Below are 16,299 nucleotides of genomic sequence, written 5' to 3'. Positions count from 1 at the left end.
AGTTCAGGTGTTTTTTTGCGAGTTGTCAGAAAGTTCAGGGGTTTTTTTGAAATTTTTCCCTTGGATAATTCCCCCAACCTCAATTGTGACCTCATTTGCGCTTTTCACCCAAGCCTCAACATTTGGTCCAATAACTCTCACTTTTCTGCGGTTATCATCCACCCCCATTTGTACCCCTTCTCGTGTCACTTCAAGCTCTTTCAATTGAGCTTCAACTTCTGTAATGTTGCTATTGAAGCAAAAATGTACGTGAATTGTCGGCCAATAGGAGCAACAACGTAATCTCCGATTTTTACCAGAAGACTACCGGCAATTTTACCAAAACAGGTAAAAGCAATCTGTGCTGCAGACATCTCTCACTAAGTTTGATATTTTCCAAGACTTCTTTTTTTGGGGTTTCTTGACTTGTTTGTTTTGCTTTTTATCCTTTTGTAATAGGAAGAAATCAAAGAAAATAAACGAAAGATGGAAAGCCAAAAGACAGCAAAGAAGGAAACCAAATAACAGTGCAAGCTGAAAATCAAAGCGAAGGGTACCAGAATGGAACAGGAGTTTGTAAAGTAAAGAAGAAAGCAAGATTCATAACCAAAAACACAGAACAAATGCACGCCTAGTTACAATTTAACGCAGGAACACACTCACGCGCACATAGAGAGAGAGAGAGAGAGAGAGAGAGGATCACCAGAGGGTGTACCGTACTCACCATGATTTTAAATTCTTGAATTTCAAAAGGAATAATTCGGACCACCCATTTATTAAATCAATTAATAAAATAAAAAAAAGACCTAGCAGGTAACAGGTTGTTCTCTCCTTTTGATTTTTTTCTCCCTCTCCCTCATATGTAAAATACTACAAATTATATAACATAACCACAATTGTTATGACAACACAAAAAATTGGCACTTTCTTTCCACAATGTGTCGTACCAAAATAAATCGATCAAAAGATGCTAGATACAAGACCAAAATGTCGTAGCACAATCAATAATTATTATACTTAAGCAAGATACATGTCTAAAATACTACAAATAAAATATCGTATAACTTGACATCCTAACAGCCCTGATCGATCATTCTAAAAATACACTCACTAACGACTTTTAGATTGTACATTCAATTTATATTTGATATGAAACCTAGTCCTCTGTTGTAGTTGAATGTAAGGTAGTCATGCAATCGTGACACAATAATGACAATTAAATCAGTTGAATTTTTTATGTTTGTTGATTAAGTCACCTACGTAAATTTTTGCCTCGATCAGGTTTTGGAAGCTCCATCATCGGCATGCAGAATGAATAATAGAATGATATTTTCCATTCAATTAAGTGTCTAGCTATAAGCCATCAACTTCATTCTTGGTACGAATGACCTAATTTATATTATGTAAATTGTAAAAGATAGACGATTTCGATAAAAAAAACACCTTATGTGGAGCTCAAATGATTCATTATTAGAAAATTTGGATATAGTACTTATTTGTAGAGAAAGAATCTGACTTAGACTAATATTTTGAGAGGAACTTGTAGTTGTATTCGAAAATTTGAATATCGTACTTATTTTTTGGTGCATTTTTTGGATAAAAATTTTGTGTGAGAACTTCATTTTTAGTTTAAATTATTGAGGTATTGTGTAGGAAAAATTAAAATTTGAAAAAATAGTGTGGAGGGAATTGAAAATTAAGATAATATGGTGAAATGTTTCAAATTTTGAAAAAACAATGTGGTGGGAATTGAAAAAAATTAGGTTAAGCTTCGTACAACACATTGTGCTAAGGTAACGACAATCAATGGTATTGTTATAATATTTGTGATTATTTTTTTCAATATTTGGTATTTAATTTATGTATATATTTTGCTTCAGTATAACTATTGTGGATTTTTTACGACATATTTTTATTTTGTTATGGAATATATCATCACAAAAAAAAAATGTACGACAAGTTGTGGTAAGGTAACGCCACTTTATGATTTTATTATAACAGTTGTGGTTATGTTATTTAATTATGATATGATTGCTAGAATTAAGGATATGATTTAGTCAATATTTGATTTGGTCAATATTCTTAATTGTGTAATCTTATTTTATGCCATAAGTGTAGAATATTTCCATGTAATCTTGTATTCTTTCCTTGTTAATGTTTGTACTATATATATTGTACAACTACGATGAATGGAATTATCAGAAAATTACTCCACAATTGTGTTTATTTTCATGGTATCAGAGCCACCTTCAATCTCCTTTTCTTAAACTCTAGGAATTGAAGTAGGTCCTGTATTCACAATTGTTGGTGTTTCTGTTCATATCATTCCGCTGCAAAATTTTCTTCTAGTGCCGTCATGGCTGAAGTAAGTGGTGCTAAATCACCAAAGAAGAACGAATCTTCGACTATTGTGTCTGGTCTCCATATGCAGGAAACATCCTCTCTCATCACTCCGGAACGGCTGGACGGTACCAATTATGTGGAGTGGTCTTTGAATGCCCGAAATAAAATCCGTGGGAGAAAACGTTGGGGTTATATTTCGGGTACCAAGGCTGCTCCATCAAATAAAAAGTCTGAAGAGTGTGAAGAATGGGAGGATGAAAACTGTTTGGTCAAATCTTGGCTTCTTGATGCGATGACAAAGGATATTCGGGGCTTTACTCCAAAAGCAAATCTAGCCACAACCCTTGCATTCACTGCTAAGTCTGGTATGTCTTTTACTGGAAATAGTAATTGGATAATTGACTCTGGCGCAACAGATCATATGACTTGTGATCGTTATAAGTTTAGTCATTTATCTCCTAAATGTTCCAAAGCCACTATCACCACTGCTAATGATGTATCATCTCCGGTTATTGGAGTTGGTACAGTTCTATTATCTTCCACGTTAAAAATCCATGATGTCTTATTTGTGCCGTCGTTAAATTGTAATATTCTCTCTGTGAATCAATTAGCCAAATCTCATGATTGTGTTGCTTTATTTTTTCCTACTCACTGTGTCTTTCAGAACATCCATACTCGGGAGAAGATTGGCAGTGGTAGACAAATGGGCGGATTGTACTATCTTGAAGATGGATTCCAACAATCCGATAAAAAAGGGCACGCTCTTGTGGTAAATGGAGATTCAATGAATAAAAAAAAGGAGGAAATTTGGTTATGGCATAGGAGATTGGGACATCCTTCCTTTGGCTATCTTAGGAAATTATTTCCATCCTTGTTTCATGAATGTAATCTTTCAGATTTTGTTTGCGAAACTTGTGTGAAAGCAAAAAGCCATCGTACTAAATTTCATTTGAGTGATCATAAAACAGATTTACCTTTTTCATTAGTTCATTCAGATGTTTGGGGACCGGCCCCAATTTCTACTCTTAATGGGATGAGGTGGTTTATAACTTTTGTTGATGATTGCACTCGCATGACTTGGGTTTATCAAATAAAACACAAGAGTGATGTTTGTTCAATTTTTCGCATGTTCCATCAAATGATAACTACTCAGTTTGGTGTTCCAATAAAAGTCTTTCGTTCTGATAATGGTGGTGAGTACGAAAAGAAAGAATTGATGGAATTTATGCACTCTGAAGGGATTATTCACCAAACATCTTGCACAGATTCTCCTCAACAAAATGGTGTCGCAGAGCGAAAAAATCGACATTTATTGGAAATTACTCGGTCTCTTTTAATTGGGGGTCATGTTCCTATTTACTTGTGGGGTGAAGCTTTGAATTCGGCGGTCTATTTAATGAACCGTACGCCATCCAGTGTTCTTAATTTTCGAAGACCATTGGATGCCCTTTCTGACCATTGCACTCTCCCACCGGTAGTACTTCTGGCTCCACGAATTTTTGGGTGTGTGGTTTATGTTCATTTGCATCCGCGCCAACGGACTAAGCTTGAATCTCGTGCTTTGAAGTGTGTTTTTGTGGGATATGGGAACAATAAAAAAGGCTACAAGTGTTTTGATCCAAAAACTCGAAGGCTTTATGTTTCCATGGATATTACCTTCCACGAGACCGAACTTTTTTACAGGGCGCCAATTCCTAATTTATCATTTCCAGGGGAGAATTCAGACGAAGTGATAAATTATGCAGAACTGGAAGCATTTTTTACCTCAGAAAATATTTCTTCGTCCGGAGATTCTTCAGGACAGGGTGAATTTTCAGATGAAAGGGAAGAGTTATCGGTTGTTGAACCAGAGACGTCTCATACTGAAGATAATGCTCTTCATGATAGTACAATGCCTCCCAACAATTCAACACAACCACTGAGCCAGTCTTCTTCTGAGATTCCTCCAGAGGTATCCACTAACCCTAACTCCACTGGTAGTGATGATCTTTTTTCTGAATCTCAAGTGTCTCAAAATCGTCTTCCGTCTCGTTCTAATCGTGGTGTACCACCTGTTAAATATGAGCCTGATCCTAAATCCAACGTTAGATACCCCATTAGTAATTATGTGTCTTGTCAAAAACTGTCCAAGTCATATGCGTCTTATGTGCTACAGTTATCATCTGTTCCTATTCCTAGTAAAATGCAGGAGGCTCTAGCAGATGATAGATGGACTCAAGCCATGGCAGAAGAAATGGCAGCGCTTGAGAAAAATGATACTTGGGAGCTTGTGACTCTACCGAAAGGAAAAAAGACCGTGGGATGTAGATGGGTCTTTGCGGTCAAGCATAAAGCAGATGGGACAATTGAGAGGTATAAAGCTCGATTGGTTGCGAAAGGATATACGCAATCTTATGGGGTTGACTATCAGGAAACTTTTGCACCTGTTGCCAAACTTAATACAGTTAGAGTGCTCCTGTCTTTGGCGGTGAACCGAGATTGGCCACTTCTTCAGTTTGATGTAAAAAATGCTTTTTTACATGGAGATCTTACAGAGGAAGTGTATATGGATCCCCCTCCAGGTGTGGAAAAATACTCAGATATTACAATGGTATGCAAACTTAAAAAGGCGTTGTATTGGTTAAAACAGTCTCCAAGAGCTTGGTTCGGTAGATTTACCAAGTCTATGAAGAGCTTCGGATATAAACAAAGCAACTCAGACCATACGTTGTTTTTAAAGCATCGAATGGGTAAAATTACTGCTTTGATTATATATGTTGATGACATGGTGGTGACAGGAGATGATCAAGAAGAAATTGAGAGCTTACAACGACACTTGGCCTTAGAGTTTGAAATGAAACAACTTGGAGATTTAAAATACTTTCTCGGAATCGAGGTAGCCCGCTCAAAGAATGGTATTTTCTTGTCTCAACGAAAATACGTTCTTGACTTGTTAACTGAAACAGGTATGCTTGGATGTAAGCATGCAAATACCCCTATTGAACAAAATCACAAGTTGTTTAATTGTTTACATGCAACTTCTACTGATAAAGCAAGATACCAGAGACTTGTGGGAAAATTAATTTACTTGTCCCATACTAGGCCAGATATTGCTTATTCAGTATGCGTAGTAAGCCAGTCTATGCATGATCCTCGTAAACCTCACATGGATGCTGTGGAACGCATATTGCGATATTTAAAGTCTGCTCCGGGTAAAGGGTTATTGTTCAGCAAGAATAATCACTTGAAGGTAGAAGGTTACACTGATGCAGATTGGGCTGGTTCATCTGACGACAGAAAATCTACATCAGGATACTTTACTTTTGTAGGGGGCAACCTTGTGACTTGGAGAAGTAAAAAACAACAGGTGGTAGCAAGGTCAAGTGCAGAAGCTGAATATAGAGGCATGGCTTTTGGAGTATGTGAGTTACTATGGTTGAGGAACTTGCTTAAGGATTTGGGTATTCACTCTCAGGAGACAATGAAGCTGTATTGTGACAACACTTCTGCTATAGAGATTGCTCGTAATCCAGTCCAACACGATCGGACGAAGCATGTGGAAATTGATAGGCACTTCATTAAAGAAAAACTTGAAGCCGGAATCATTGCTTTCCCGTTTGTGAAGTCTGCAGACCAACTAGCCGATGTCCTTACCAAAGCTGTTGCCAGCAGTGTTTTTAGTCACTCTTTAGACAAGTTAGGCATGTGCGATATACATGCTCCAACTTGAGGGGGAGTGCTAGAATTAAGGATATGATTTAGTCAATATTTGATTTGGTCAATATCCTTAATTGTGTAATCTTATTTTATGCCATAAGTGTAGAATATTTCCATGTAATCTTGTATTCTTTCCTTGTTAATGTTTGTACTATATATATTGTACAACTACGATGAATGGAATTATCAGAAAATTACTCCACAATTGTGTTTATTTTCAATGATATTTTGCCGATTATAACTATCGTTAACTGAACAAGCTAATTGAAATTTTTTTATATAACACGTTGTGGGTATGAAAACGTCAATTTATGGTGTTGTTATAACAAATTTGGTTATATTACTGAATTTGTGGTATTTTAGACATGTCTTATTAAGAAATATTTTAATCAATTTCCTTTGGTACGACACATTGTGGTAAGAAAACATCAATTTATGGTATTGTCATAATAATTGTGGTTTGTTACATAATTTGTGGTATTTACATATATTTTCTTTTGATACAACATGTTGTGGTAAGAAAATGACAATTTTAGATATTGTCATAACAATTGTGGTTATTTTATAAAATTTATGGTATTTTACAAATATTTTTGGCTTGGGTATAACAATTGTTGATTCTGGTACGACAATTTTTGATTTTGTTACGGAATATCATACAAGTCAAATAATTTTTGGTACGACTCATTGTTGTAAGATAATGCCAATTTATGGTGGTGTTTAACATTTATAGGTATCATTATTTAATTTTTGATATTGTACGCATATATTTGGTTGGGATACAAATATTATAGATTTTGGTACGAATAATTATGGTTACATAATAACAATATTTTTTAATTATGGATAACTTGCTAATGACTTGTTCAACAAGTAAATTTTAAAGTACAAGTCGTAACTAGCACCATAAATATGCATTAAAAAACCAAAAATCGGCATAATGAAAATCACAAATTGTCGTAATTTAAATATACGGTATACCTTGTGTACCATAGTTTTCCCCTTACATATATATTACATTATGACATACTATTTGTCTTTAAATAAATACATTTAAGACCTCCTAAAACAAAACTACACTCCATGTGTAGAGACCCGTGAATTTTTTTTTTTAGGCTGTATTTTTTTTTTCTTTGTTAATGTACGGCCTGTTGAGATAAACGGTTCAGATATTCGGTGTGATGTCTTTGTGGGAGGATATAAGGGTAATTATGCGAGAGGTGCGCATGTGTGTGTGTGGGGTGGGAGCATGGGATTACTCTCCATGCCAATAATTTTCCCAGGAGACTACTTTCTCCCATTTCTCACTCTCTCGGCCAAACTCTCTCCTCTCCTCCGAAACTCTCTCCTCCCTTCTCTCTTCAATCTCAACACCTTAGAGCGTGATTCCGGACGAAGTCCAAGAATTAAAATTGCTATACGGAGCATGGGCTTTCCGAATATCCAAGAAAAATCTTGATCGGACCGCGTGGGAGCTCGGTTGACTTGGTCAAAGGGTCGGGTTTTGCTCAAAACCCATGAGGTAGAGATTTCTTACCCTCGTTATGCATTTATACGATGTTTATGTACTTAGATCGTGCTTTGTTTCGTTGTTTGAGGTTGTTTCTTCCATTTCTGAGAATCTGCAGAACAGGGTCTTTGTTTTCGGGGTTTTACGCCTTCTTAAGCTTAGAATTTAATTTTGGTTCCTTCGTATGGAATAGAGTAGACTTAAAGCCCGTTCTAATGCCGCTGGAATCACTTGAAACCGTTCAGAATTGAATTAATGGTGGATTTTAGAAGTTTGGTCACGAATCTGTCTCGGTTTCTGCTCGTTTTCGGTTTGCGCCAAACTTCAAATGGCTGTAACTTTCTCGTCTGATGTCCGATTCATGTAAACTTTATATCGATTTCGAGGTCTTGAAGTCAGCTTTGTATTGCCACCGGAATTGCCTTAAAACTCTTAGTACGCCAAAAGTTATGATCGTTTGAGTGGAGATGTGTCAATCTGTCACGTTGATGCGTGACAGATTCGTGTTGGTTCGATAAATGCCTGTTTAACCATACTTGGAGTTCAGATTTGACTAGGGTTCCTTCATACCTTTTAAGCTTCGTTCACTCGCGCAACTTTTGGGACTGGAATCGTTTAAAAGTATTAAGAACTCGATTTATAGTGATTTTTAGAAAATTGAACTGAAATCTGGAAATTTGAGCGGCGTACAGGGCTGCATTTTTCATCGTTTGTTATGGTTAAATGATGCTATTGGTTATGGGTCCTTATGGGTTTTAAAGATTGGTAAGTTGGTGATATTTTGGCGTTGGAATCATTGAAAAATATTGAGTATTCAATTTTTAGTGATATTGTATAATCGTTTTAACTCGATAATGGGTGTGAGATTGATTATGGATTGATTGTGCATAATGAAGTATGTTTATGGACCTATGATTCCAGTGTTATGGCTATGTGTGATATCGAACTTTGTATGTATCGTGGAGTGGCATGTCATAGCATATGGACAATGGATGAAGTCGTATCCAACTTCGGATGTCGACGAGGGTTACGGGGCCCAACATCGCTCGGAATTTACGTTAATATGGACGGAACCAGGTTCACCTTCTTGGTGGGACCTTGGCGAGGGTTACGGGACCCAACACCGCCCGGAATTCACGTCAATATGGACGGAGCCCGGTTCACCTTCTTGGTGGGACCATGGCGAGGGTTACGGGACCCAACACCGCCCGGAATTCAGGTCAATATGGACGGAGCCCGGTTCACTTTCTTGGTGGGACCTTGGTGAGGGTTACGGGGCCCAACATTGCCCGGTGCATTACTTTGCATCACATATCACGCATTGTTGATTGGTTGAGCTAGACCTATGACCTGTGTTGCTTGAGAAATGAAAAGAGAGATAAAGTTGTTAATCTAATGTTTGGCTTGTCATTCGACTTTGAACTGTATCTTGGATTACTATCCTTCCTCATTGAGCCTCTTGTTCGGAACAAATCAAGAAAACTAGTTCTTGTTGCATGGAATGGCTAATACTTGAGAAATAAAACACAAATCAATTATGTACAAAAAGGAAATCCAATGATATGTTCGAGTTGTTCTGCTGATAGATATACTCATTGTCATTAGCATCCTGGGGTTTGTTGTACATATATAATGTTGCTCACGTACCACTGTTGGTGCATGATCATCACATATTCGTATAGATCAAGGCAGAATGGAGTAATTGCGTAGTGATGGACAAATGACGATTGATGACAAGTTGTGGTCTAATTGGAATAATTCGAGTCGATTTTTGCTTCTAGTTTGACGTGTGAGCTATTAGGGTTATCTTTATGAAATCATGATTCCCTGGTTGTAGTATGCTCGTTTGTGGTGGAAGACCCATGTTTCTTTGTAGATCTCATCGTATTCACTCACTCTAGGTGCATGATTCATCGCATTTTCATATAGCTTGTGTATAGATTTTCCTGCTGGGTTAGTGTAGCTCACCCTACCATTTTCAAGTACACTTCAGGGACACAGTCTTGGAGGGTGTGAAGTGCATGCAAACATCACAAGCTAAAGTTATATATATATTTTTTGGAAGTACTTGCATATCTTCGTAAAACAAATTGCATTGTATTGTTTTCTTTATTTTTGGAATATTGTATCGGTTGGACAAACCTGTGGATTCGGAAACTGTAATGTATTTGGGGGCTATCGTATGTACTATTGCGAGGGTTTGTATTTAAAAATGGTATTGTTATTTATGTTGAAAATCGAGGGCGTAAAAACTTGGTATCAGAGCATTAGGTTAGAATACCTGGCGACCTTGGGGAGACTTTTAATCTCATGGGTTCGAAATTCATTGCATACTTTTACAAAAGTGTGTGTGAGCTTGCATCAATGACGTGTGTTCACTGAATTGGCATTGCATCTATGTTATTTTTCTCCCACCAGCCTAACCCAAAGGGCTTTTATGCATGGGTGGACCTAGGGCTTTTCTTATATTCTCTCTAATTTCATCCAGAACTTCCTAACACAAACCTTGGACAAAACAAGAGTTCCACCACGGCGGGTTGAGACCAACGACTTCTTCCACCCCGGCGCCGGCGGAGGAATAATCAGAAGAACCGTAAAGAAAGCATCCACAAATCTGAAATACCCCAAGTTCTAAAGAAGAAATAGTAGTATGTCCAAAGGAGAGACCAACGACTTCTCCCACTGGGCAATCTTTCCGCCGGAGATCATCGCCGACATACTCTCTCGACTGCCGGTGAAGTCTCTTTGCCGATTCAAGTGCGTCTCTCCCTCGTGGAATTTCCTAATCTCATCCCCCTATTTCGCCCAAACCCACCTCAATCGAACCAACGCCAGTAACCCTAAACACCTCGTCCGCAACATCATTTTCTTTTGCCGGTCTCACGATCTCTACTCCGTCAATCTCACCGCTGATATTCCGTTTGCCACGAAGATTGATTTTTCTAAATCGCTCCAACAACCACCCGAGAACAAGTGGGCCAATGTATTGGGCTCTTGCAACGGCTTGCTTCTTGCTTCCGATAAAGGTAATAATTCCAACTTCCTCTTGTTGAATCCGTCTACTAGAGAATGTAAGAAACTGCCTCCGTTGCCTTTTGTCATCGATCTTTACATGTATGGATATGGTTTGGGTTATGATTCATCTAAGGATGATTACAAGGTCGTGTTGCTCTCGTCTTGTCATACTGAATCTGGATCTAAGTCTGAGTCTCAATCTGAATCTTCTACTCTGAGTGGTACAACGATTGTGGCTGTCTACTCACACAAAACTAATGCTTGGAGGAGAATAAAAGTTATCCATTGTATCCTTGGCTTGACTTCGTTTGGTGTTAACTGTAATGGGCGTCTCCATTGGCTTTCTTTTAGGGGTAATTCGTATGTGATGGTTGCTTTCGATTGGGAGGATGAGATTTTTAGGGAAGTGCCATTGCCTGCTTCATTTGTTCATGACGACTTTGCGTATTATGATGTGGTGATTGTCGGGGATTGTCTATGTTTGGTTGATAAAACAAGAAGTGTCATTTGGATGATGAAGGAGTACGGGGTTAGAGCGTCGTGGACCAAAATTTTGATTTGTAGACATAATATGCGTCTACTGGATGTGTTGGGTTTGTTTGCGGAAGAGGAATTTGTGTTGAACATAACGGGAAAGATGATACAAGATAAATTAGTTGTGTACAATCCCACACAACGAACGCTGAGGGGCATTCCGGTTCGTGGCATTCCAACTATATTTAGATTTGGGGGCACCTATGTCGAGAGCCTTGTCTCTCCTCATCTATGTAATCATGGAGGAGGGATTGGGAAGCAAGGACAATCTTCTTCAGGTATGCTAGAGAAATAGAGATGATATTGTTTGTTTTGCTCGTTAATAATTGTCATATGTCCATACATATGCATGTATCTCATAGGGATGATCTTTGGATACTTGATAAGCTTCTTCAGGTATGTTAGAGAAAGAGAAAATGACATTTTTTTGCTCGTTAATTATCTAACGATACGGATAATCTTTGGATACTTGCGGGTAAGTGTTATTTGGTACTTCCTAAATGCACCTGTGGTTTGAAAATTAATTCTCTTTCTTGAAGTATCATATACTTCTTGGATACTGTTATGTAACGTATTTGAATCTCGCTGATACTTTTCAGATATTTTTTGGCAGTGTTCTAAAACAAAGATTACTAATTAATGAGAACGTCTCTGGTACACACCCCCGTACGGTATGCACCCGTCTAAACAAACCATTGAGACGCGTAACATAGGAATAACAAGCATAACATACGGGCGTAACCAAAACCATTGAGAGACAACCTAGGCGTAACCTTGCATACCATATGCACCCTTACCATTGAGAGGCATAACTTGACAATGGCATAACTTGAATCATTGAGAGTCATAACCCAAAACCAGCATAACATATTTAGTTATGCCGGGTGTGTACCGGAGTTATTTCCCTTATTAATATGCACCAATTAATCGCTCGAATATAGTCGACCGCCCGACTAACGCCTAGTGACTTAAGAACATTGCTTTTTGGATAAACTTGTTTTCTCTGTTCTTGAGATCGTGGCATCTCTTATGGAGCACAAATGTAAATTACGAACAGGTTAGTGGTTGGACCACTGTGCTCTTCCTAAAAGAAGAGCTTTTTAGCCACCTATTTTTTCAATTTCATTTATCTCAACTTGTTCATGGCTCTTCCTTCAAACTCTAGAACTATTTGGAAGGCTTGAATACTCTTTGGCCATCTCCTAAAACTATTTGGCAGCGCAGGAAGAAAACCTGGTCTGTTCACCTGAACATTTTGCTCGCTGCCAAGGTACTTGATCAGCTACGTATTGAATTTCCTTGCAATTCCAACGACCCCAGCCCAACCGCCCCAGCTTCTCTTCAATTCGTTCCAAGTGAATGCACCCCTGCTATTCCAACTACTCTGTCTTCAATTCCTTCCCTCCACCGACCCCTGAGTTGAATTTCACCTAGTGTACTAATATATAAACACGTGTACGTCACGGAAAGGGGGGCTCTGCTGTCCCTTACTCTTAAGGGACGTGCTGCCCTGGATGAGCGGGGGCCGCTCCAGTCTCTCTCCGATGATCGGAAACGTTCATTTCGTAGAGCTCGTCGAGTAGAACAACTTTGCAAAAAATTAGCTCGATCGGATATTATTAAGTGCCTGATCGGAACACTTATAACTTGCCAATAATGGGTTCCAATGGATTTGATTTTTAGTGTATCGAATTCATTGTTTTCAAGATAAAAATGTTTCGATTAGACACTTAATGATATCCGATCGAGCTGATTTTTTGCAGAGTTGTTTTACTCGACAAGCTTTACGAAGTGAACGTTTTCAATCATCGGAGCGAGACCGGAGCGGGCTTGGTTGTCCTGGACAGCATGTGACAGCAGAGCCCCCCAGTCCGTCCGTCACCACTTTAACCACTCCACTCCGTCTTTTTTCATTCTAAACTTTCTTCCGTCAATCAAAGGGGATAAAAACCAGATGGATGAGTACGAAGTTTTTGAGAACTCTTTCAACTTAGAGCAAACTTATGGAGTTTCAAATTGAAACCCCATCTTCCACGACGTCTATGGAAACCCCAAATTCTCGCTTTCGTGGTAAATGCTTTAGGGCCGTGGAGGATGAAGCACTTTGCAGAGATTGGTTGGCCATCTCTCAAGTATGGACGCCATCGCGAGGGAAGGAAACGAGCGGGATGAAATGAAAACAGTGAGATCTCTTGTTTCTAAAACAGGGGTAAAACACCTATTTTTAGTTTCCATAATTTATAGAAACTCTAAAAACGTTTATGAAAAAATAAAAATATCTATCTATCTATTTTAATATATAAAGGGAGAGCACCCTTTTGGTGTCTCTCCTTTTGTGTCATGTATTTTCCTTTTTCATAAATACCCTCCTAAGAGAAAAAACGTAATACAATTATGAGGATATATTAGACATTTTAACACAAAAAAACCACCTAAAAACAATCTTGGGGGGATTTAGAGGCCGGCCCCAAAAATTAGGCTCGGACTGAAATCAACACCGCACAATTATTTGCGTCCTCGAAATAGTCCTGAAATGATCATTATTCCAAATATGCCCCAATAAACTTCCTCACGCGCATGCGCACGGCGCATCTAAATATTAGAAAGTTATCCAATGCTCATAGAGCATTGTCATATGGTGCACCATTAATGTAGGATTGGTTGATGTTAGAAACTTTTACTTTTATTTATTTATTTGAGCAACAAGTTAATATGTGGCATGTGACGAATAGTTGGAACAATACTTCAAGATATCTCAAGACCATTGAATAATTTCTTGTATTCATTTAGGATTACTTTTTTTTTCCCTCCTGACTTTTACGTCTTACAAATAAAGAGACACGTGTATACATATCTATCTATGTAAGTAATACATTCTTCAAATTTCAAATTATAATATCTTTTATTGTAGATATTCAATTTTTTTAAAAACTACATTTTTAGAATCTACTTGTCGAGATCTATCTAACAAGATCCATATTGAATATGAAGTTATGTGAAGATAAAAAAAATTTATTTAAAGTAGATAATATCATTTAATTATGAGAACTGTCTCTATGAGAAGTGTCTATGAGAACTGTTTATCATGAGAACTGTATCTATGAGAATTGTCTATGAAAATTATCTTATCTATGAGAACTAGCTAATACACAGTTCCCATAGAAAATACACAGTTCTCATAGACAATACACAGTTCTCATAGAAAAATACACAGTTTTTATAAAAAATACACAACTCGCATAGAAAATAATCAGTTCTCATAGACAGTTCTCATAGAAAATTGACTATGAGAATTGGCTATGAGAACTGTCTTGTCTATGAAAACTATCTCTATGAGAACTGTCTATGAGAACTACTATGAGAACTATCTATGAAAATTGGCTAATACACAGTTCTCATAGAAAAATACACAGTTCTCATAGAAAATACATAGTTCTCATAGACAGTTCTCATAGAAAATACACAATTCTCATAGAAAATTGTCTATAAAAACTGTCTCTATGAGAACTAAGTTATGTGAATTGAATAATACGCACTTCTCATAACCTCACTTGTAACACCCCAAAATCGAATTCCATATAATCTCAAGGATATTAAGGTGTTACCACACTCTCATCAAACTAGCTAGCTCGAATTAATAGCCCAATACTCGGCCACTCCCACTCTTACCGAGCACCCCTATCCTCTTTCAAAAAATTTCCTATTCCTTTCCTAGCCCCTCTTTCACATATGTTCACCTCTCTTATATACGCTTGTTCATGCATTCCAGTGGTGAGGACACCTAGTCTTTTTATACACTTTGTCCTATTTGCATGTGTTTTTGTTTTGCTCTTTCTTTTCTTTTCTTTTCTTTGTGGTTTTTGTTTTACACTCTTTGACATTTAGCCCACACACTAATGCAAATCCATGTATGGCTATAACCAAAATGAAAGATTAATATGTGTCCATTCCATGAAAATTTATAATTCCATGCAAATTTATAACTTGTGTCCATTCCATGCATTGGTACACCATTAAAACATTGTTCAAATTTCAAGAAGTTATATTTTTGTTGTAGGTATTCATTTTTTAAAAAATTACATTTTTAGAACCTATTCGACGATATTTACTAAACAAGATCTATATTGTATATGAAATTATGTAAGATTAAAAAAATACCATTTGCTATGAGAACTGTTTCTATGAGAACCGTTTCTATGAAAATTGTTTCTTTGAAAATTGACTCTATGAGAATTGACCCTATGAGAACTGTATTTATGAGAATTGTCACCATGAGAAATGCCTTCATGGGAACTATTTTTATGAGAACTGTCTATGAAAATTGTCTTTATGAGAACTGTCTATAAGACTAGCTATGAGAATTGTCTATGAAAATTGTGTCTATGAGAACTGGGCACAATTCTCATAGAAAATACACAGTTCACATAGTTTTACCACACATTAAAATACACAGTTCTCATAAAAAAATACACAGTTCTCATAAAAAATACACGGTTCTCATAGAAAAAACACAATTCTCATAGACAGTTCTCATAAAAAATATACAGTTCTAATAGAGAATACACACACGAATAAAATTTGAACAAAAAAAAAGTAATCAAAATCAAATATAATTATAAATATTCAAATTTGAGTTATTTTTGTCTTGCTTATGAGGTTTCGCCTCCTCTAATTCGACAACTAATTGTTTCTCCTCTCTAATTTACAACTTACATATCTGAATGTTCAATATCTACCAACAAATTGTGAAGTGCAAATGAGAATAGTTTTGTGTTCAGCCAACAACCTCTCTCTAAGCGACATAGATCACCACCGCTGCGTCAGTTGATCACCACCGCCGTTGATCGGTCGGAGCCCATCATCAATCCGCACAGTAATCCTATTTTTTGGAGTATTTCCATTTTTTGGTCAACTATTTTATGATTTCCCAAGGAGATCAAAGTTACACATAGTCAAACAGCACCACATACAAGTGAACCGAAAATTCTAGCCATTTACCGACGGTCCGACTTCAGATCTTACATACGTTCTTCCATGAATTGAATTCAAACATCAAACTCTGAGAATTACTTAGAAAGCTGTGACCTACTGGTAGAAGGCATAGAGGAGCAAAGTGATGTCATTGCAGATTTGGAGATTCGCGGAAGCCGACGTAGGAGGCGGCGAACCTCTCCGAGCACCGAAGGCCGGAGCTCGCTCGAGCCATCTCCTTCACTATACGT

The 16,299-nt window shown here is 37.4% G+C and overlaps 2 protein-coding genes across 6 annotated transcripts in view; one reads left to right on the top strand and one right to left on the bottom strand.

The window, feature by feature from the left end:
- The window catches only part of LOC131313631 (probable disease resistance protein At4g27220), a 36,912-nt gene that overhangs the window by 3,942 nt on the left and 16,671 nt on the right, over nt 1-16,299 (bottom strand). The window lies entirely within an intron of this gene.
- LOC131313711 (F-box/kelch-repeat protein At3g06240-like) lies at nt 7,301-11,601 on the top strand. Of its 3 annotated transcripts, none has more exons than XM_058342166.1 (2): nt 7,301-7,540; nt 10,017-11,601. In XM_058342166.1, the coding sequence occupies exon 2, from the start codon at nt 10,179-10,181 to the stop codon at nt 11,370-11,372; it is 1,194 nt and encodes a 397-aa protein (XP_058198149.1). In that variant the 5' UTR covers nt 7,301-7,540; nt 10,017-10,178; the 3' UTR covers nt 11,373-11,601. The 3 variants fall into 3 exon arrangements, 1 of the variants encoding a protein (XP_058198149.1); XR_009196283.1 differs by lacking the exon at nt 10,017-11,601 and adding an exon at nt 9,512-9,741 and having other exon boundaries at nt 7,319-7,540; XR_009196277.1 differs by lacking the exon at nt 10,017-11,601 and adding an exon at nt 9,522-9,741 and having other exon boundaries at nt 7,334-7,540.

The sequence above is a fragment of the Rhododendron vialii genome, chromosome 2a (genome assembly GCF_030253575.1).
Source record: "Rhododendron vialii isolate Sample 1 chromosome 2a, ASM3025357v1".
Taxonomy (NCBI): Eukaryota; Viridiplantae; Streptophyta; class Magnoliopsida; order Ericales; family Ericaceae; genus Rhododendron; species Rhododendron vialii.
This window is presented reverse-complemented; position numbering and strand designations above follow the sequence as displayed.

Excerpts from the sequence above, each read along its gene's own strand:
- LOC131313711 (XM_058342166.1), top strand. The coding sequence starts at position 10,179 with ATGTCCAAAGGAGAGACCAACGACTTCTCCCACTGGGCAATCTTTCCG.